Here is a 23,110-nt window from a genome sequence, read left to right on the forward strand (position 1 = left end):
TGCATATCCCTCTGCTACTCCCTATGGAAAGTTTTCAGATCTGCACTCTTAGAATAGGTTGGCGATGCTTATCAGCAATTTAGTCGTGGCCAGCATATTTGAAAACATCGGCCACTAATATCATCAACTTCATTCAAACTTTGTAACGTAGGTATTCAAACGGACCAAGCTGCTATGTCTTTTCAACTTTGAAACTTTTATACTTTTTAAACTATTAAAGAAAAACTTTTTAAAAATCCCCATAGACTTAACATTGCTGATTATGACATCATAATACGGCCATTAAGCAATTAGAATCCTATGGCAGGTGTTCAGGCCTCCTGCAGCCTCAGGCTTTAAGCATATAATCTGGGTAAAATAAGACTACACATCCTATTTAACTGTTTCCTCTGCCCAAAACTGTTTCAAAATAAAAGTCCTCACTACAATAATCCACTGTTAAACAATGTAACCCATTAAACTACTGAACTTTTAACATTCAACTTTTAAACGGTCTACTTTTAAACTATCTATCTATTAAACTAGCTGTCTATCAACAACTTTTAAACTATCTACATTCAACTTTTAAACTTAAACTATATACATTCAACTTTTAAACAGTCTACTTTTAAACTATTATTAAACTATCTATTAAACTAGCTGTCTATCAACAACTTTTAACTTGTCATCAACTATGTCAACACTTGTCACAACACGTGACTCCTACCCACTGTAGCTGGTTAGCATGGTTAACATAGTTAGCATGTTAACATTGTTAACATTGTTAGCATTTTTAGTAAAACTGCTAAAAATGATTAGCTAGGTTAGCTAAGTCACATGGTTAGCATGTTAGCATTGTTAACATGCTAGTTAGCCTAGTTAGCATAATAACTAAAAATGATTAGCTAGGTTAGCTAAGTCACATGGTTAGCATAGTTATGATTAGCTAGGTTAGCTAAGTCACATGGTTAGCATTGTTAGCATGTTAGTTAGCATAGCTAGCATAACTATTAAAAATGATAAGCTAGGTTAGCTAAGTCACGTGGTTAACATAGTTAGCATGTTAGCATTGTTAACATAGTTAGCATGTTTAGCAAAACTGCTAGAAAACGTTAGTTAAAGCAACACCAAAGAGTTTTTTGTACCTTAAAATAATGTTTCCAAAATCGTTTCAGTGGTTCATCAACTTGTAACAGGGTGAACAGCAATTCTACATTCGCTTCGCGGCACTCTATCGGCTATAACCGCACTATGTAAGTTAGCCAGATCGGGTAGCCGATCTGTAGTTCGATGGAATGAGACATAAGAAACTACAAATTTGACTTGCATCTGATGTCGCAATACATCGTACTTTTATAAGTCATGCAAAATATTCTACCTTGTCTGTGGACATCGTTATTTGCAAAGCCGGTGCTGGATACAGAGGGAAAGTTCTTTGGTGTTGCTTTAAGTTAGCTAAGTAGCATGGTTAACATTGTTAGCATTGCTAGCATAGTTGGCATGTTTAGCAAAACTGCTAGAAAACGTTAGCTAAGTAGCATGGTTAGCATGTTAGCATTGCTAGCACTGCTATAAAACATTAGCTAAGTAGCATGGTTAACATAGTTAAAAATCTTAGCATAACTGCTAGCAAACATTAGAGCCATTCTGACTTTCAGTTATCGTCAAATATCTACCTATACACAGCCATTAAACTATTTGAATATCAACATTCATTAAACTTCCAGTCTGTCAACAACTTTTAAACTATTTACCTTCAACTTTTAAACGGTCTACTTTTAAACTATCTATTAAACTAGCTGTCTATCAACAACTTTTAAACAATCTACTGTCTATCAACAACTTTTAAACTATCTACATTCAGCTTTTAAACAGTCTACTTATAAACGATCAACTTTTATTAAGCTATGCAACCACCATGTCTATCCTAGCATCACCGTAGTAACCATCTCTATATTATCTGTTTTAACTATACATGATATTTTACATCACAACTTTAGCATTTTCATGCACTGGTAATTCCTTGGAATTGCATTTCTAGTTGGTTTCTGAAATGGCACGGGTCGCGTAGCCACCCGTGCTCGAGTCTGTCATTGCCGCTTGCGGCTATATTTGGGGGCCAAGCAGTGAAGCTGTGAGGCACCATTAGTGATTCTACGTATTCTTATTATTATTATAATGAAACGCTCATTTGCCATTGAACCATACAGTAAAAAGTTGGGAAATTTGGCACATTGATTCGGTATAGTCATATGATTAATTTTACTAAGTTTCATGTCAAGCGATCTAGCGCCACCAATTTGTCAAATGTTGCATTACATCTATGCGCTTAACGTTTTAACCGTACACATTGAGGTATATTTGAAATCATCGGATGAGGCCGAACTCAACGCACCCCATGACGTCAATTTTCCCCCAATTTACCCCGAAGCCGCCAAACAGGAAGTGAAGTGATATCTCAGCAAGGCTTTTGTGTATCGACACCAAACTCAGTACATGGTCTCAAGACCCAATTAGGAGGAGGCTCAAGAAATGTGGTATATTTTGACCACTGTGTGGCGCTATAATCACAGCAAGTATAGTCATATTTCAGCAACGCTTTGACATATAAAAACCAAAGTCCGTAGATGGGGTCAGGACCCAATAAGGAGGAGACTCAATAAATGTAATGACATTTGACCACTAGGGGGCACTATAATCATAGGAAGTGGGCTCATATTTCAGTTATGCTTTCAGGTATCGAAACCAAACTTAGTATATGGACTTGGGACCTTATCCTGAGGACACAACATAAATTTGGTGACCTTCAACCACTAGGGCAGCGCTAGAGTAACAGAAGATTAGGTCATATCTCAGCAATGCTTTCACGTATCAAAACCAAACTTGGTTCATGGACTCAGGACCACATCCTAAGGAAACGCAATAATTTTTGCAACCTTTGACCACTAGGGGTGCTATAATTATCAACACTCTTTCGTATCAACACCAAACTTGGTATGTGGACTCGTGACTACAACCTGAGGACATACAATACATTTGGCGATGTATGAGGTGTGCGTATTTGTGGGGGGCTATTGGGTGTGTGGGGGAGTGTACATGTGTGTGGGAGGGTGGGTGGGGGGTTAATTGGATGTGTGTGTAATGTAACAACATTGCATTGCCAGGACAACTCCTGCTCAACTGCTTGACCCCCTCATTGCTGCTTGCAGCTATATTTTTTATTATTATTGTTGTTGTCTAATCCCTGAACTATTTTTACAGTTCTGTAGACGCCTGTCCCGACCATGGAGCATATTCCAGCTGGGCATTCGAAACCGGTCTTCACTGTCTGCTTTTGAGCCATCTACTGAAAATGAGGCTAAGCCTGGGGTCATGTGTCCTCCACTGCAGACCTACTCTGAAGAAGAGAGTATGATGAAGGAAGCAGGTAAATCCAAAAACTTGAAAACCTGTATAAACTGGACTGAACACTGAATATACATATACATATTAAGGGCTGTCATGGCCTACTGGTTAGGACTTCGGGCTTCGATCCCCGACCAGAAGGAACGTCTGAAGTGCCCTAGAGCAAGGCACCTAACTCCTCACCGCTCCCCGAGCACCGCTGTAGCAAGGCTTGTCAGCGATTTAGTTGTGGCCAGCATATTTGAAAACATCGACCATTTCACAGATGGCCGATGGCAGCAAAAAAGGCCCATATCGGCCGATACCGATAGCCTGCCGATATATCGATGCATCACTAATCGCAATGACTTTCAAATTGCTACGATTGAAATCATGACACTAGCTATGCGGGCCAAAGTAATGTAATGTTATCTAGTTTCTAGTCGGCATGTCTAGCACAGCCTACACACATCCTTACTAAAGATGGACTTCATAGCGTGATACGAGTTTCTGTGGACCACATAAAGCAATGTTTTATCAGTAGCCTACGTTTTGCTGAAAGTTAAGCTTTAAGCCTGGTTGATTGTTGTGCCACTAGTCTCGTCTTTAGGTTACTTTATTGTCCAACAGCGATCATAAGTGTTGTTGTAATGTCAGTGCCAGTTTTTGTGCAGTCTCCCAACTTGAAAAAGGATTGACCCTTCCCGTCCCATGGAGATTAAAAACTGGATTCCACTCAGTTGTTTCCTTTTTTCCTGTTTTTCTTTTTCTTTTGATTTCAGCAGCTCATTTCCAGAATTTGCATTTTTCAATGGATAGCAGTTAATAGTAAAACTTGGCTGCCACTAGTTAGGAATTAGTAGGCTATCCACTGGGTATAAAACCATTAAATAGAAACAGAAAAAAATAGAAAATATGCATACACTACAGTATAGCTATTGCAGTACAATACACATCACCACTTGAAAATACATACACGTGTGCAAAAACGTAAATATTTAATCTCCAATATAAAATACACAGTTGAAAAATATAAATCTCTGATATTAAAATACACTTGGTGATTCTACAATGCACAATGCTTATTGCACAAGCAATAGCAGTTAGCAGTTAAAAGAAAATCCAACAACTACAAATCATTTCACCAGTGATGAAGTAAGCAAACAGTTACAAACAAACAGACGCCAAAGTGTTACACTAATTAAACTACACAAGCGACCAAACTATACCGGTAGCAGCAGCAGCAGCAAACTTCAGTCTCTTACTGGCTGCCCCTCTAATCTTTGTAAAAGTAGTTAGTACACAATATTTCAACGGATGTCAGTGGTAAGTATCATGTCAGTGGGACAGTGGTAAGTATCCAGCAAATGTTACCGTGGCATTTTTAGCTTCTTCTCCTGTGTGGTATTTGATTATAGTCACATGTTCACTTCAGTGCTGCGTATGACGTCACACAGGGGTGCGTTTCTCAAAACCATAGTTGCTAACCTGTTAGCAACTTAGTTGGTTGGCAATGGGAAATTGCATATCAACCAACAAGCTAACTTACAGTAGTTAGCAACTATGGTTTTGGGAAATAGTGCCCCTGGGCGGTAATTACTTGATTCACTCTGCTTTTCTTCTGGTCTTTCGATGCTCTTGTTTGCAAGTGAATTGTCAACACCTCTTCATTTGATTTTATGTGCATTTTTCTTCCCTAAAAAAAAGCTTTTCTTTAAAATGTAGTTTTACTTGCACTCTTCAACCACAAACTGACAGCCCAGATTCCTGATCCTCATAGGCCACCAGCCTGTCTGTCATGATGCTTGGGAGGGTGGAGCCTTCTCGTGCTGGAAGAAAGATGTTTCTCATGGCATCCTCTCTTTCTCTTACTGAGATGACTCCAGTTTAAGAGCCTGCCTCCCACTGCGCTGTCCATGGCTTGGATTTGTCCACTATACTGTCCTGCTGTCCTCCAGATCCATGCAACAGTCTTGACAAGTTGAGGTGTTTTTTCTGGCAGCTTTTGCTGTTCCTTTTGCAGATTTTATTGGCCACTCAAGAACTGGCCCTTTTTGCCACTCTGAATCTTGACCTAGATTTTGCGGTCTGCCCTTGCAAGAAGGTGTTGGTCAAGTCACTTCTTTTTCTTTCTCTTTGACAAATTCATTGAAGCCATGACATGGAGCTTGGCCAAGAGCTTTGTCATCATTGTCACCCATTTGGTTTGGCAAGACTAAGATTCTTTCTCCAACCTTTTCCAATTTGTCATTCAGCTCGTCACTGCATCCTGTCCTCCCACTTTGCTCAGAGAAGATCCACGGCTTGAGCTTGAAGCCCTCAGCGCTCAGGACGCGCTCCATGCTTGCTGTGATGGTTTTCAGCTGGTCAAATGCCCCCTGCTGCCTTGTCTCCAACATTCACCCTGGTGATTTGTATATTCCCCCAACTCCTCATCTTCGGAGCCTTGCCACAGGAATCTCCGCTGGTGTACTTCTTGGTCTTGAAGCCACAAATTAAGTCAAAGGACAGGACAAGTCAAAATGAGGCTCAGTAGTGTGTGTGGCCTCCTCGTGCCTGTATGACCTCCCTACAACGCCTGGGCATGCTCCTGATGAGAAGGCGAATTGTCTCCTAAGGGATCCCCTCCCAGACCTGGGTTAAAGCATCAGTCAGCTCCTGGACAGTCTGTGGTGCAACGTGGCATTGGTGTATGGAACGAACTGTAAGAACTGCCGTCGCACTTCAGCCACATGAAGCCTGGCATTGTCATGCATCAGAAGGAACCCAAGGCCCACTGCACCAGCATATGGTCTCACAATGGGTCTGAGGATCTCATCCCAGTACCTAACGGCAGTCAAGGTACCTCTGGCTAGCACAAGGAGAGCTATGCGGCCTTCCAAAGAAATGCCTCCCCAAACCATTACTGACCCACCGCCAAACCGGTCTTGCTGGATGATGTTGCAGGCAGTGTAACATTCTCCACGACGTCTCCAGATTCTGTCACGTCAATCACATGTGCTCAGTGTAAACCTGCTCTCATCCGTGAAGAGCACAGGGCGCCAATGGCGAATTTGCCAATCTTGATGTTCTTTGACAAATGCCAATCGCGCTGCACGGTGTTGAGCTGTAAGCACAGGCCCCACTAGTGGACGTCGGGCCCTCATACCCCCCTCATGGAGTCTGTTACTGACCGTTTGAGCAGAAACATGCACATTAGTGACCTGCTGAAGCTCATTTTGCAGGGCTCTGGCAGTGCTCCGCCTGTACCTCCTTGCACAAAGAAGGAGGTAGCGGTCCTGCTGCTGGGTTGTTGCCCTCCTATGGCCCTCTCGACGTCTCCTGGTGTATCCTTTCTCCTGGTATCTCCTCCATGCTTTGGACAATGCTGGGAGACACAGCAAACTTTCTTGCCACAGCTTGCATTGATGTGCCATCTTTGATGAGCAGCACTACCTGAGCGACTTCAGCGGGTGGTAGACACCGCCTCATCCCTTTATTTTTTTGAGCAGTGTACAAAGCTTCCCTCTGCTGGGAGCGGGCCACTCATGAATACACTGATGAATACTGAATGCTGTATTCCAAGCTCATTTAGGGCCGAGAAAGGTTCCTTGAAATCTTCTTGGACATACAGCTGTTTTTTGTAAATGTCATTTGCTCCAACATGCGCAATGATGCGCTTGATAGTTGCATATTTTGACACCAGTTCTGCAGGTTTGTTTTTTGTGTCAGACACTGAAGCAGTGTTCGAATTACGAGGGAGCCGAGCTCCCATAGAGTGAGGATTGGCTCCCATGAAAGCAACAAAGTCAAAAATCTGAGGGGGTCTCTGATATCTGAAGGTGTCTGGCATTGTAATTTAATCTTAAACAACCGCTCATTATCTATCCCTGTGCGATCTCTTTCCATTACAGACGTGAAATTAAAATATAGGCTACTACGGGACGTAGACCTACCCTACGCTCTTGAACGCAGCATGATGACACTTCACCACCACACCACTAGACTATATGAGCAAACCGCATACGATCGATTTGACAGCACTCACAAGTCTGAAGAAGTTACCCTGCTTTGATGAGAATGTTTATTTACATAGGCGTTCATTGGGCTAGCCTACATGGGTTGATACGTGCGGAAAAGTCCTGTTTGCTGTTGAACTTGCGCCTCTTCTATGTTGATTAACAAAGCCATAAATTATGGCCCATAATGCAGCTTACTTCAATGATTCTGTGAACTGATCTGTAGCTATCCTCTGTCATTCAGAGCTCCGGAAAGTTCCCAGATATTTTGAAACACCTGTTAGCAATCTCTGATGGCGGAATAGCCTATTCAATGGCTACCCGACAACATCTCAGTGCAAATTCCAAAATTGTTTGTCTATTTATTCCCACGGTTCAACACACGAGACGACTGAACGCCCAGGTGTTGTTATGTGCACATTAGCCTATAATATTAGAACATAGTTTGGCTGCAATGGCTTTATTATTTTCTGCCAGTTAGTGCATTTTCCCTGTGTATAAGTTATACTACATGCATTATTGTGTTTGACACTGAGGATAGCCTATCTGAGACGGTGGTCTGGTTCAAATGAGTTAGCCTACGTTGTGAAATTGAGAATGGCACTCAGAGTAAATCCTTTAGTCTATCTTTGTATTTTGAAATTGAAATTAAATATGGAATATTACAATCAATAATATGTTGAAATGAATTTAATTGTATCGCCTTGTTAGGCTATGCGCGGGGTGTGCCAACTTTTTATGAGATAGAGAGACCCCCTTAAAGACAAAAAGATAATTCGGGCCCTGCACTGAAGCATTTGGGAAACAACATACAGTCATCCTTTCCCCATTTAAAATTCTCACAGCAGAGTCACCTAGAACGAGGGTTGTGGGATGAATAGGTGCCGAATGCTGCTTCTTGCCTGTGCCCATCTTTCTATTGTTGTGATTTGATCGCTGCCTGCTTTGGGTCTGTTCCCTGGGAAATTCCTCTCTTATGCCTGGAGGCATTCAAATCTGTTCCATAGTTTTAGGGGCTGTGGGCTTCCCTTAAGACCACAAGCTCTGTAGTAGTCTGCTGATATGTCTGTATTTCTGATATGAGGCCTGAAGTTAACATCTGAGTTTACTGTTGTTGAGGTAATTACAGTTCTTGTATTACGTTTTTGGTAACACTTTATTTGAAGGTTCACATGTTAGCCACTAATACATACGTAATTAATGCTTGTATTAGTGACTTGTAAGGCATTAGGCAACATTAATCATTTGTTAGGCGTGTATTCACAAATTTCTTGTTCATGACGAATTAGGCCTTTATTCTTGATATAATTTTAATAATGACCTAGTAAGCCTTGATCTCTACTTACTAATTAGTTAAGTACCAAAAGATAATGTATAACCCACTGGTATACTGTCTGAATAAATCCCGAATCCCGAAATAGTGGGAGAACAGTTGTAGAATAAGCAAGTATATGGCTCAACCTCATTGCTGTATTTCACTGCCCAGGTTGCTGTGTCAAACAGCACTTAAAGGGAAACTTGGCAGGATTTCCCCCTCTGCTGGAGAAATTGTGCATTATGCTATTTCAAACTGTGGGAAAAGGTAACGATAAAGCACATGGATTTGTTTACAAGCTAGCGAACGGTTAGCATAAGTTTGGCAGAACTATGTGGATGTTACAAGGTAAGAAACACGATTTAATACAAGTTTCTTGTTTCTCACTTCTCTTTCCGGGACGGTAGTCTCAATGTTGCAAGGTTGGTTTTCCGCCTGGGGATGCTAGGCGCAGCGGGGAAAGTCACCATTTTCACCGGAACAGGTCATTTAACCATCAAAATGATTTCTAAACGGGTTTATTACATTGAAATAGTTGCCAAGTTCCCCTTTAACAACTGGGAGATTGGGTCCCATTCTAAAGTGGAAACTGGTTCCTTAGCAGCAAGCACATTATCATCAGTTATACCAATGCAGCATTCCGCCCTGAAGGGACTTATTTTCCCAATAATGACCGGCGTTTTATACATTATCCCGCTTATTACACGGCTACTTGCCAAAACGAAACAATAAACTCCCCACAATGTGACTCTTTAGCCTACATAGCCTAGGCTATAGCCTATTTGTTACCGTTTGATCATGGCTTTTGGTGAGAAAAATAGTTTGCAACAGCACACGCTTAACTGGAATCAAACATTCTTTAGAACACAGCTGATCAACCGTCTGCTTTCACTTTTGAATGAAGTTCCAGTCCTTGTGCAGTAATATCAAAGATATAAATTAGAAGCACAAAGCCCATTTTCCTTGACAGCGGTCTGTTATACTTAGCAACGGTCTGTTATTGAGAATTAGTGTGACCAACTGTACATATAGGGTCTTGGCTCTACATAAGTGCACGACTACGCCACTTGGGGCCTTTCACACCAAGATATGTTGTAAACCCAAGTATACTTGATAAGACACACAGATAAGATAAGTAAAGACAGAGATGTGATTCCAATACAAAAATAAACAAGATTTATTCATATGGAATTCACTTAAAAGGCCATTTATGAGGTTAAGCACTAGAGCGCGCACCCACTGGGGTGAACGGCAAGGGGAAGTGGTAATGGCTGCCACCAGGGATATTACTCTTTGGGACAGTAGCAGGCAGGGCCGGAGTGGGCCCACTTTTCAGCCCGGGAGTTTCAGGCCCAAGACCGGCCCACTTTTTTAGTGGTGGTGGAAATTGGATAAATAAGGCAACATTTCAGCTCTTACTATCCTGTAGTTTTTATTATAGGCTAATATTCCACTATTCCACAAGGATAGGTTGATAAGTTAACAAAAACAGGAAGGAAGAAATAAAGCATTTGAAATGTATCCCACAATTCCACTAAGAGGCATATTGAACTACTGTATTGTTTACATGTTTTTTTCTGCATGGGTCAGCTATCATGTTGTTTGGTGATTTGCTCCTTTACTACATCCACTTCTGAGCAAACAAGCCATATAGGTTGATCATGTAGCCTACTGCTGTCAGAGCCTACTGTTCTTTCTTCCATTCATATGGTTAACTCTATTATCCTTTCTACTTGTCCCTATAGTCATAGTTAATTTCGGGCTCATCATTTTCAGCGGGGGACTGGCTGATCTGCTGCTCAGGCTACTTTTGTTTTTAGGCCTATACACAGATCAAGCTTGAGTTTTGTTATCAACATTTGCATAATATTTGCAGTCTATGAATAGCCATATTGGATGATACCAAAATGCTAATATTTTAATTCATTTAATATGTTACTTGCGAATAGGTTGACAACGCTACAACGTCCAGTAGGTTATTAGCCCAATTACGCCGTTATAATCATGGCTATCTCTCTTTACCAGTTGCCACTTATGTCTGTCCTCTTCAAAAACAATTGGAAGCATGGCACATTTGGCAGCATTTCCCTCCAATACTTTTCTTCTTTTTTACCTGGCCTTTTCAGTCCCTCATGGCATCTTTCTACCATCCATCCTCCCTGACGCTTATCACTACGGTAGGGCTGGCCCGGCTGGTATCTGAGAAAACTTTTTAGGAAAGACGGGCTATATGGACCCAACCAATTAACTCTTCTTGGGAGGGGAGAACAACCCATGCAGAGGCTGCGGTGTTAGGCATAGAATGCGAACGTGTGTAGCCAACTTTAAGACAAGATAGATTAACGTGACAAATGCCAATATTTTTCCCTCGACCGGCTCAAAAGTGAAGCGGCCCACTGGGAATTCTCCCGATTACCCACTCCAGGCCTGGTAGCAGGGGAGAGATAGCTAGTCAGCTGATAGGGAGCGGTTACCTGTCCTGGGAGAAGTGTGAGGCCGACACAACACTCGTGCTCTTGACTCTGGTGCCTATTCACACAGACACACATACACGCATAGGCACAACTACTGCAACAATGTGATCACAGCAAATGGTGAGGTGCACGTTACCACTACAAAATACTGTGAGCAGTGTGCGAAGAGGAGGACTCAGATCTGGCGACCTGCCCCGTGAACAGCTTCACTATTACTCTGGAGAAGAGAGAAGGGGGGAGGGGATGGTTAGCACTCAGTGACTGGGAAAACAGTAGAGCAAAGCTGAATAGGAAGGATTTCACACTGGTAGCAGACTACTGGGGCAGCCAGTACCACACATGCCCTAATGCCATGAAGGAGAGAGGCAACAGGAGGCTAAAAGGTAAAGGCCAAGTCAAATAATACAAAATGAAACCAACTAAAAAGAAAAGAAACAAAACAAAAAGGGCAAAAGCTACTTTACATTAATTTTACAGTAGGCAAAACAGCAGTGGCAACTGGTTCTGGAGACACAAAATAGTCATGATCAGCCATCCATAAACAATACACAATCAACAAATAACAGTTTTCCAATGACAGGATTTACACATGCACACTATGCATCATTCTACTTTTCCATTCTACTATTCCAAAAATAACATTTTACCGTGACTCGAGCTGTAAACAGTGTTGTAAGGCTGCATGTACACCACCGCTTGGAGCTCCAGTGGAATTTTAATTTCATGACGAGAATTCTCGGTCTAACCGTTCATGTGCTGTTGAAACGGCGTAAATAGGCGACCCATCAGGCCAGCACTAATAACTCCGAGCGTGGTAAACAAAATCGGATATTTCAGGCAGTAAATGCTCCCGTTTAGAACCAAACCAGATTTTGTTCAAATCTACACACCTATGGCTACTGAAAAATGTAAGGTTCATTTAGCAAATGTTATTTTGAAGTGTTAAAAAACGTTTTAGAATTTCTGAACAAAAGTGGTGATAATTGGGGGTGTTACGATAGGTTCCTTGGTAAACAGTGCAGGGCTTCGTTGAAACGTCTTTCACCCGAGACCTACGTTACAATGTGGCTATTAAATATACATACAACCTCACAAACATGGCAGCCTGATGTTGAACAACAATGATTAAAATAGTGTACTATTACCTTCAGTAGTAGGGCTACCCACCAACTACTCGGAAGCGTCTAGCGACAGTGGGACACCTGTTGCCCACAGTTTAACATTAGATAAACAATTAAATACAATCATATGATCGTGTAGCAGATGAGGCAAAAGCAAGTACCTTTAACAGACGAACACCCAGAGAACCAAGGATAGCCGAATCGGCAGTTTACAGAAACCAGGGATCTTAGTTGGCCTACCTGTGAGCCTGTTATTTTATAGCAAGTGGTGTTGCCGCTAAGGAAACCTAGCCACTTAGAAGCTTACTGGAAGGTGTGACAGAGGAAAGGAGCTACGGTAACAGCAGGAGGACAAACTTAATACAGCACTGACTCTGCCGGTTACATTAGCAGACCACTGAACGTTGGGAAGGTCCATTCAAGTGAATGGAGCATTCTGAAGAGCCGTGTAATAAGTGTACGTACACACCGCCGCCGACTTGAGCTTCCAAAGATTCAGGAAGTCATTAATTTTCAATGGAAACCGGCTTCTCTCAGCTGCCAGAAGCGGCAAATCCGTCGGCGTCGCGTTTTGGCCGTCTTGAGCGACTTGAGCGTCAAGCAGAAAGTTGTCAGTCAACTTCATGGTAATGAGCTATGACACGGTTCAGCCACCAACGACCAGCAACCAATCAAATAGAATAAAGTATTAAGATAGCATTTTACGTTCTGTCACGTCAGAGTGGCCAAAGCTTCCCTGTACTTTTTTGACAAGCGTCCTTGACAGGGCGACCTTCTTTGGAAGCTCAAGTCGGCATATACGGCATATATGTGTACATATAGTAAGGGATACAGTGTTTCCCACAGAATTGAATTCCATTTGTGGTGCTTGGTTTGCAGAATTAACTTGAATGCAACAGTTTTTAACAAATTAGCCCAGCGTGGTTATGATGCTAACAAGATTTAAGCACAATTTAGTACAACCTGGAAATCATTGTGTGGTGGTCAATGTTGATATTGTGGTGGGCAATGTATGGGAAACACTGGGATAATGTATAGAATGCCGGTCATTATTGGGAAAATAAGTCTCGACAGGGCGCAGCAGAGGGGTCTTGTTCCGCCCTAAAGGGACTTACCGGCGTTCTATACTGTAGCGCCGAGGCTATTTGCCCCGTGTTGGACTTTCCCCTGTGTTCCCCTGTGTCTTCTGTTTTCCCGGCGTGTGCGCGTGTGTGTGTGTGTGTGCGTGCGAGAGTGTCTGTGTCTCCCTCTCCCTTCTGTGTCATAGAATGTGTCAATAAGTTCTGATGTGTTTTGATTGGGGGGAGGTGTCCGGGAGGGAATATTTAGGGGTTCGGATAGGTTAGCGATTGATAAGGGGAGGGAATAGAATAGGGGGTTCTAAGACGTCTAGTAAGTTTAGTCAGAGTAGAAGTAAATTACGTGCGAGTGGGTTGTGTTGCGTTGTGTTGTCTGCCGTTGAGAGTGAATCACGAGTGAATGAGAGCTATATTATCAAGATCAGTTTGTTGTTTTGTAGTGGACACCTCCTGCTACCCGTACCTATAGTCTGTACATCCATTGAGAAATAAATTACCGGAGTTTGGAACGGTATCTCAGCCTCCCCGTCTCCTAACTACTCTTCGGCACTACACTGGTGTCTGGAAGTGGGATCGTTACCTCTGCCGAAAATGGATGACATCGCTGGGCTGGTAAGGTCGTTCCCTTTACTTGGACAGATTAGGGACCCTGATAAGGATGTGCCCCGACATGGGCAGGACCACCGAGGTCCGGAGGGACAGAGAGCTATTGCTAGATGGTCTCACAATAACCCCTTTCTGCCGTTACTACGAACCGAATGTTCATTAAGCCCTGACTCTAACGCTCGTGCCCCTGACAGTGACACTCACGTTCGTTTTCCTGTTGCTACTGGCAACGGCGAAGAGATCAACCGGAAAGTATTCAATAAAAACATCCGGTTCGCTAGTACGCCAATAGTGGCTAACGGCGCTAGTGGTGGCTGCCCTGCGCTGTCGGAAGCTAACTGGCTAGCGGGAGAAGCTAGTCGCTACTCCGGTAGCAGCAATACTGTTTGCTTAATTGATTCACATCCCAATTGCCTTCTAAATAAAGTCGAGTCCTCTTCTACAGAAGCACTTTTTGCTCCTTCACTTCCCACACCACCCAGTTTTATGTGTCCAATACCAAACGCCTGCAACTCCCATCAGCTCCTTGATATTGAGCCCCTTAGCATGCATGCTAATTTCCCATCCGAACACACTAGCATTGCGGCAAACACTCTGCAAAAAGGCTCCGACGAGGCAACCCGTCTATTTTATACACATAGAGAGAACACCACACAGTTGCCAGACACTCGACCTTCACCCCATCAGTGTGCTGACTCCCCAGTGACTGGGCCTCACTGGGGGGTCAGTCATTCTACCGGCGGGCATGCTACAGCCACAGAGACTGGGCCGTCTGTCCCCCTGACCCCTCTGGTTGCACCTGAACCTGTGCGTAATAGAAGTTTCCTGAAGTTGGGCAGATACGATGGCCGTACCTCTTATGAAGCCTTTCGTGAAAAGTTTGAGCTAATGGCTAACTCTAATGGCTGGAGTGAAGAGGATAGAGTGGGGCAGTTGGCAGCTGCATTGGAGGGGGATGCGCTGCAGGTTTTTCTTGACGTCCGCGGCAGCCAGGTGACCCAAGCAGATGTTCTACACAGGGCATTGTCTCGTCGGTTCGGTGACACCACTCCCACTGTGTCACGCCGTCAGCAGTTCCAGGAACGTGTGCGGCAGGACAAGGAGACACTGGGTGTTTTCATGGCTGACCTACAGCACTTAGCTCAGTGCAGCTATCCATCTTTTAATGTGGAAGTTAGAGATGCCCTCACCTTGGATGCATTTATTCGTGGTCTGACACCCGAGAGGCTTAGGCAACAACTGCGGCTGCAGCAACCCACCACTCTCGAAGAGGCGCTTCAGCAGGCCCATGCCATTGAGGGGATTTTTGACGAACAGCCAGCAAGAACCGCGAACAGCTGGGGTAGCCGTCCTAGGGCCTTTGCCGTTTATCCAGGTGATGGTAGCCATCCTCCATCTGCTCGTAGGCCTACCTCTTTTGACCATGACTCTGCCGTCTGCTGGCGCTGTGGCAAGAGAGGCCACCTGCGCCGGGACTGCACCACACTGGACTCAGCTGTTGGCTCTTTACAGCAGGGAAACGGGAAGGGACCGGAGTAATGGGAGAGTCTCCTGGTCCTGTGTGCAGTGTAGAGTCTCCCGTCAGTGTTGTTTCATCTGATTGTGGCCTAGTCGAGTGCTGTCATGTATCTGCTTTTGTAAATAGTCATCCAGTTAAAGCTTTAATAGACACTGGTTCCACCGTCACTCTAGTCCACCCCAGCTTGTTAGTGAACCATGCACTACAACCCCCCAGTGTCCCTTTAACTACCGTCACCGGCGAGCGTGTGCCAATGGTCGGCCAGTGTGAGGCGGAGATCCAGGTGGCTGGACAATGCTTTTTCATACGCGTCTGGGTTGCTGAACTTCCTGAGCACTGTATCCTTGGCATTGACTTCCTTCATGCTGCAGCGGCTGTCATTGACCTAGGGGCAGCATGCCTCAGACTTGGAGAGTCAAACACTGCGCCCATCTGTTTCAGCCCCTCACCCCTTCGACCATTGTTAAACTGTGTTGGCGTGCTCCATGCGGCTGAGAATCCTGACCCGCCAGCACCTGAGACCATAACCACTACCCCAGACCTTCCTGTGCCGTCTTCAGCAGCCTGCTCTGGGTCCGAGACTCCACTTCCCCTATGCCCCTTTCCTGCTGTAGTGGAACCTGAGCCTCCAGCACTGGTCACTGATGCACCAACACAGAGACACATCATCCATCAGTTGTGGGAGGACAACAGCATAGGCCTTGATGAGTCACAAAAACAGATGCTATGGGCTGTGCTGGACCATCATCGTGCTGTTTTTGCTGCAACCCCCGGTGATGTTGGTAGGACCCCGTTGATTCAGCACAGCATTGACACTGGTGATGCAACCCCTATCCGTCAACGTGCACGTCGCTTGCCCCATTCTCGACAGCTGGCTGCAGAACAGTGTCTGGAGGAAATGAAGGCTGCTGGAGTCATCGAGCCCTCTGACAGCCCCTGGGCTTCTCCGGTTGTATTGGTCCCAAAAAAGGATGGCAGCTGGCGGTTTTGTATCGACTTTCGGCGGCTCAACGAGGTGACTGTTAAGGACTCATATCCACTACCCCGGATTGACGAGTCCCTGGATCAGGTGGGTGGGTCGAAGTGGTTCTCGTCGTTGGACCTCCGGTCTGGTTACTGGCAGGTGCCCCTCGCTGCTGATGCCAGACCAAAGACAGCGTTCACTACGGGGACAGGGTTGTGGCAGTTTAACACCATGCCATTTGGGCTTTGTAATGCGCCCGCAACATTCGAGCGGCTGATGGAGCGTGTGCTGCAGGGAATTCCCAAAGAAAGGTGTCTTGTGTATCTTGATGACCTGCTCGTACATGGCAAAGACTTTGAGTCTGCATTGCGTCATCTAGATGCAGTCATCACAAGAATAGCCCAAGCCGGCCTGAAGCTACACCCAGAGAAATGCAGTCTGATGCAACGCGCTGTCACCTTCCTTGGACACCACGTGACTGGAGAGGGGGTTGCTACGGAACACCGGAAGACCGAAGCTGTTCGTGACTGGCCAGCCCCCTGCAACCTACGACAGTTAAGGTCTTTCTTGGGTCTGGCTTCATACTACCGCCGCTTCGTTCCAAGCTTTGCCACTGTGGCTGCCCCACTCCACCAGTTGTCTCGGAGGGAACAGAAATTTCATTGGGGGCCTGAGCAACAACGTGCTTTTGACAATCTGAAGCTGGCTCTTTGTAGTGCACCAATCCTTGTGGCGCCAGACCCGAAGCTCCCTTTCATCCTGGACACGGATGCCAGCAATGTAGGCCTCGGGGCCGTCCTATCCCAGGTGACTGCAGATGGAGAGAGGGTCATCGAGTATTACAGTCGGTCCTTCAACAGAGCTGAACGCAACTACTGTGTGACCCGGAGAGAACTGTTAGCCGTTGTCGAAGCTGTTCGTCATTTCAAGCATTACCTGTGTGGCCTTCCTTTCGTGGTCCGGACTGACCATGCCTCCCTGCGTTGGCTCCTCTCTTTCCGTGAGCCAGAGGGTCAGGTTGCCCGTTGGATTGAACAGCTACAGGAGTTTCAGTTTGAGATTCAGCACCGGAAGGGAGAAAACCACCAGAATGCTGATGGGCTGTCCAGGAGGAGCTGTTCAGCTGCGTGTCCACAGTGCAGTCGTCTACCTGGTAGCGCTGAGGGCACGTTGCCTGACGTATTAGAGGATGAACTGCTAGCCATTCAGTGCCGAGCCATACTACCGGCCTCCAACATGTCCTGGGCTACCGAACAACGTAAAGATCCAGAGCTCCAGGTTGTGATCAGCTGGGTGGAGGCTGGACAGCGCCCATCCTGGGAAGATGTAGCTGCTCATGGACTCACAGTGAGGGGCCTGTGGTCCATGAGGGATGGGTTGGCCCTACATGACGGGGTGCTGAAGAGACGCTGGGTGGAGCCTGCAACAGGTTTACCTAAATGGCAGACTGTTGTCCCGATGTTTAGCTGCGGATTGGTCCTCGCAGCCATGCATGGGCAACCTGGAGTGGGTCACTTTGGGGTGAAAAAGACACTGAAGCGTGTGCGGCAACAGTTCTATTGGAGCACGTGCAGGAGGGATGTAGAGTCCTACTGCCGCCGGTGTGACGCATGCACTGCCCGTAAGGGACCCGTGGGCCGTTCCCATGCTCCACTTCAGCAGAGGAGGGTAGGCTATCCGATGGACCGTATAGCTGTGGATGTGATGGGGCCCTTACCGTTGACACCCCGGGGAAACCGTTACATCATCGTGGCTGTGGATTATTTCACCAAGTGGCCCGAGGCGTACGCTGTGTCCAATCAAGACGCGTGTACTACAGCTGAGGTGCTCCTTGGAGGCATGTTTGCTCGGTTCGGAGTGCCTGCAGAACTCCATACGGATCAAGGGCGGAACTTTGAGTCCCGCACCTTTGCAGATTTTTGTCAGCGGATGGGCATTCGGAAGACTCGAACCACTGCTCTCCACCCTCAAAGTGACGGCCTAGTCGAGAGGTACAACCGCACCCTTGCCGAACAGCTAGCCTTGTGTGTGCAGCAGGATCAGAGAGATTGGGACCTGCAGATTCCTCTGGTCCTCATGGCAAGCCGCACTGCAGTCCAAGAGTCCACAGGTTGTACTCCAGCGCTGTTGATGCTTGGTAGAGAGCTGCGGACCCCACCCTCACTCCTCATGGGCCTACCCCCAGATGCTCCAGATGCCCCTGCAGGGCTTGAGTATGCACACCAACTGCAGGACCGACTCCAGCTAGCTCACGACTTTGCACGCCATCAAGCCATTCAAGCTGGAATTCGGCAGAAGAGAGCATATGACCACCATAGTGCAGGACGTGACTTTACTGTGGGTGAGTTGGTCTGGGTGTATGGGCCAAAACGGAAAAAAGGACGGTCGCCCAAGCTCGACTCAGCGTGGGACGGGCCTGCGTACGTGGTAGAGAGAGTTGGGGAGGTGACATATCGCATCCGTAAAAGACCTGGAGCGCGGTGTGTGGTCCTCCACCGTGATAGGCTGGCTCCGTACCGAGGGGATCGTAATCCCTTTGTCCGTGGAAGTCCGCGTCGTTCCCCTGGGGTGAACTGCCCTGAACCTGGAGGAGCTGGACACGCAGCGCCAGGGGATGGGTGGGGAACCTCAGAGGAGGGCGAGGTCTGTCATCCCGTTGCCCTGGTCCCTGGGAGTGTTCCAGGAACACCTGGAGGAGCTGAACACGCAGCGCCAGGTGGACCTGGAGGCAACCAGGTTCAACCAGGCTTGGGATTGTGCTGGCCAAACCCCGCTTCGCCTGCGCTTGACGACCACAGGGGGGAGAGGGCCCACGGGCGTCGGCCCCAGCGGAGACTAGCAGGTGAGGGCCGTCCATCGGCAGCATGCCCCTCCTCGCCTGTGCCTGACGACCACAGGGAGGAGAGGGCTCACGGGCGTCGGCCCCAGCGGAGACCAGCAGGTGAGGGCCTTCCAGCGGCAGCGTGCTCCTTCTCGCCTGCGCCTGACAACCACAGGGGGGAGAGGGCTCGTAGGCGCTCAGCTCACCGGCTCGCGGACGTGGGATCACGCGCCCACCGAAGACCGGCAGCACCGGACGACATTCCTGTGTCGCCCCTTGGTGCTGTGCTTCCGGGGACATCACCGCAGCGGCTCCAGCAACATCAGCCTGCGTATAGCCTGAGGCCCAGGAGAGGGCTTCGCCCGCCTCGACGCTTTGATGAGGCCATCTTTCCTCGAGGGCGAGGAACTTAAAGGGGGGGGCAGTGTAGCGCCGAGGCTATTTGCCCCGTGTTGGACTTTCCCCTGTGTTCCCCTGTGTCTTCTGTTTTCCCGGCGTGTGCGCGTGTGTGTGTGTGTGTGCGTGCGAGAGTGTCTGTGTCTCCCTCTCCCTTCTGTGTCATAGAATGTGTCAATAAGTTCTGATGTGTTTTGATTGGGGGGAGGTGTCCGGGAGGGAATATTTAGGGGTTCGGATAGGTTAGCGATTGATAAGGGGAGGGAATAGAATAGGGGGTTCTAAGACGTCTAGTAAGTTTAGTCAGAGTAGAAGTAAATTACGTGCGAGTGGGTTGTGTTGCGTTGTGTTGTCTGCCGTTGAGAGTGAATCACGAGTGAATGAGAGCTATATTATCAAGATCAGTTTGTTGTTTTGTAGTGGACACCTCCTGCTACCCGTACCTATAGTCTGTACATCCATTGAGAAATAAATTACCGGAGTTTGGAACGGTATCTCAGCCTCCCCGTCTCCTAACTACTCTTCGGCACTACAATACATTATCCCGCTTATTACACGGCTACTTGCCAAAATAATAAACTTCCCACGATATGACTTTAGCCTACATAGCCTAGCCTATTTGTTACCGTTCATCGTGGCATTTGCTGAGAAACATAGTTCGCAACAACACACGTTGAACTTGAATCAAACATTCTTTAGAAAACAGTTGATCAACCGTCTGCTTTCACTTTTGAATGAAGTTCCAGTTCTTGCGTAGTGATATGAAATACCTGAAGTAGAAGCACAAACTCCGTTGCCATTGACAGCGGTAATTATATGTTTGCAGCGGTAATTACATGAAAATATTTTACCGTAGAACTTTGGGAAAGCCCATTCAAGTCAATGGAGCGTTCTACTTGCCTTGTGAAGAGCCGTGTAATAATGTTGCCTAACACATGCCTTACAAGTCACTAATACAGGCATTAATTAGGTATGCATTGGCTAACGTGAACTTAAGTGAAATAAAGTGTTACCACGTTTTTTGTTTTTTGGTCTGGCACATTGCCTGTGCCAAGGCTCTGTACTCACAACAAAATAATTTGCAGGGGGGGATCTCCATGACTACAGGAGGTGAAGGGCTAGCAAAGATTGTTAAGGCGGAGCAAGATATTTCATCAGGAGCCACTTCCGGGAACCCGGATCGCACGAGGGGGGGGGGGGGGTCATAATCCCCCTTTATGCAGAGCAGAGGCATCGACTGCTCCATTGAAGTCTATGGGCATAGCTCAGAATTTTACCACATATGCTAAGGTCTTGGTTCTATAGAGTTAGGAATGTGAATTTCGGGCACGTTTTCATGATCCTCAAACCCTTCTTAACATTTCAGGTACATTTTAGCATTTTTGAGCATTCCAGTCTGGAGAAAATCGACATATATCAGGTGTGCGCCGGTTATTTATGCCGCTGCTGTTGGCCGGTTGCAACGTACGCTCATCAATACGTCATCGACACGCCTCTTTATGCAGACAGGATTCGATCCCCATTTCGCGCCCATAGACATGAACTACGACAAAGTATCTTGCTCCGCCTTAACAATCTTTGGGGCTAGGCAGAAGCCTACTAGGAAGTGTCTGTGGTAGTATGAGGACAAGAAACGGTGCATCAAAGGGTCAAAATAGTAGCAGCCAAAAGGGATTGTTGATAACAGAACAAGTGATTAATGCAATTAAAAAAATGTAAAGCATTACGCTTGGTCCATAATCGCATCGCGGTTAACGCTGACAGCCCTAGTTAACATCCAACTCATGTTCCTAATACCTAGGGTATCACAATTGATTTAACATTTCATTTGTACTGACGATTGTATGCTCTAAGCCAGGGGTGGGCAAACTGCGGCCCGCGGGCCGGATCCGGCCCGCCAAGCACTTTCATCCGGCCCGCCGAGCATTTCATTTGGTTATCTGGCTGCTCGCTATTTTTTTCCCTGCGATAGAGATGACGTTGGTTAGCTTTACTGCAAACTGCTTTTCACTCTCCTAAGAGAACGTTTACAATGTCAATGTCAAAACATCATGTTAAATAGAGATAGCATCATGTTAAACTAAGTTAACTCTTATCTCCTTTGCAGCAGATCTAACGTGAACATTATGTGGTCCATTTAATTGGGAACGCGTCTGCACTCACAAGAGGGAGAGAGAGCCGCAGGTTCCAGCTGGCTTGTCAATGTTGATAATTTATATCTCCTTCTTATAATAAACTTTTAAAAGGAAATCATGAAGGCAACAGTAGTTCCCACTACTGACCATTTAAAAACTGTGAGAGGGCAAGCCATAGCGGAACAGGCAAAAGATCATTGAGAAATAAACGTGAATTAAAGCGACTGTTTTAAAGCGACAGTGCCCAATTTATACATTTGTTAAACAGCATAAAATTAGCAGTATTTCTTAAGCAATTCATATTTTAAAAGAAATACTTTTCATACTAAATGATAGGCTATAAAAAAAATGTATTTTTTTATGTGTGTGTGTCGTGGGGGGGGGGGGGGTGTTGTGCGGCCCGCCGCCTAATTTTCAAAACACAATGTGGCCCTTGAGCCAAAAAGTTTGCCCACCCCTGCTCTAAGCTAACATCTACAGTAACCTATTAAGTGGTTTTCAAGAAAACTGTAGGCCTATGTCTGAATAATCATACTGCAAGTTAATTAAAAAAAATAAAAAATTACACTGATACAATGTTTTACACAGCAGCCTTTTTGCATTTACATGCAATGGTAATTCCTTCCTGTAGTAATGTGTCCAAGCGGATGGTGAGACTCAGGCAATGAAATTCAAGTTGAAGTAATTTCCTTTTTTTTAAATTATTATTATTAAGCTACAGGCAGGTTTAGGTAACAGACAAAACAGAAAACATTAAACACAAACACTGATCAAACGAAAAACAAAACATGGGACAATGCCCGCAATAACTAGGCCCTCCATAGTTTGTCACATACATACATACATACGTTGTCACATACATACGTCCTCTCACGACAGAGGCGAACCCCGAATGCAGCGCTCACTGACATTTTATACCATCGGTCCCAACCAAACCACAGCGAATAATCAATCGCCCCTTTGACCTATTCTTTTAAGCCATAAACTGCATTAGCGCACACACTACTCTATAACATTTGTGTTCCGACATCCCCAATGCGCTGCAATACCCTAAACAACAAATAAATAATAATTGTCCTAAACACCCCTGCCTAAATGAGCGCTTCCCTTACGGGAGCGCGCCCCGACCATTTAAATGCGTCCCACCCCCTACCCTCCTGTTTGCACCCCTGCACCCCGGAAGACAGGCATACCACAGATAAAGAAAACATTCAATACATAATACAAACTAACATACAGGCACAGTTGGAGCGATCTCACAAAGATGTAAAAAGTGCGCACATGAAACCCTCACAACCGCCCCGACGCTATGCTTTGCA

General features: G+C 45.9%; 1 protein-coding gene across 1 annotated transcript in view; it reads left to right on the forward strand.

The window, feature by feature from the left end:
* Positions 1-23,110, forward strand: part of acadsb (acyl-CoA dehydrogenase short/branched chain) — a 111,793-nt gene that overhangs the window by 16,430 nt on the left and 72,253 nt on the right. The window contains exon 2 of the mRNA XM_076298712.1: positions 3,241-3,406. Within this exon, the coding sequence (XP_076154827.1) occupies positions 3,241-3,406 (166 nt within the window). The remainder of the gene's footprint in view (positions 1-3,240; positions 3,407-23,110) is intronic.

This window comes from Alosa pseudoharengus, unplaced genomic scaffold (genome assembly GCF_046254945.1).
Source record: "Alosa pseudoharengus isolate Yale_2024_CS ecotype anadromous, Long Island Sound unplaced genomic scaffold, YU_APseudo_1.1 YU_APseudo_1.1_scf_21, whole genome shotgun sequence".
Classification (NCBI taxonomy): domain Eukaryota; kingdom Metazoa; phylum Chordata; class Actinopteri; order Clupeiformes; family Clupeidae; genus Alosa; species Alosa pseudoharengus.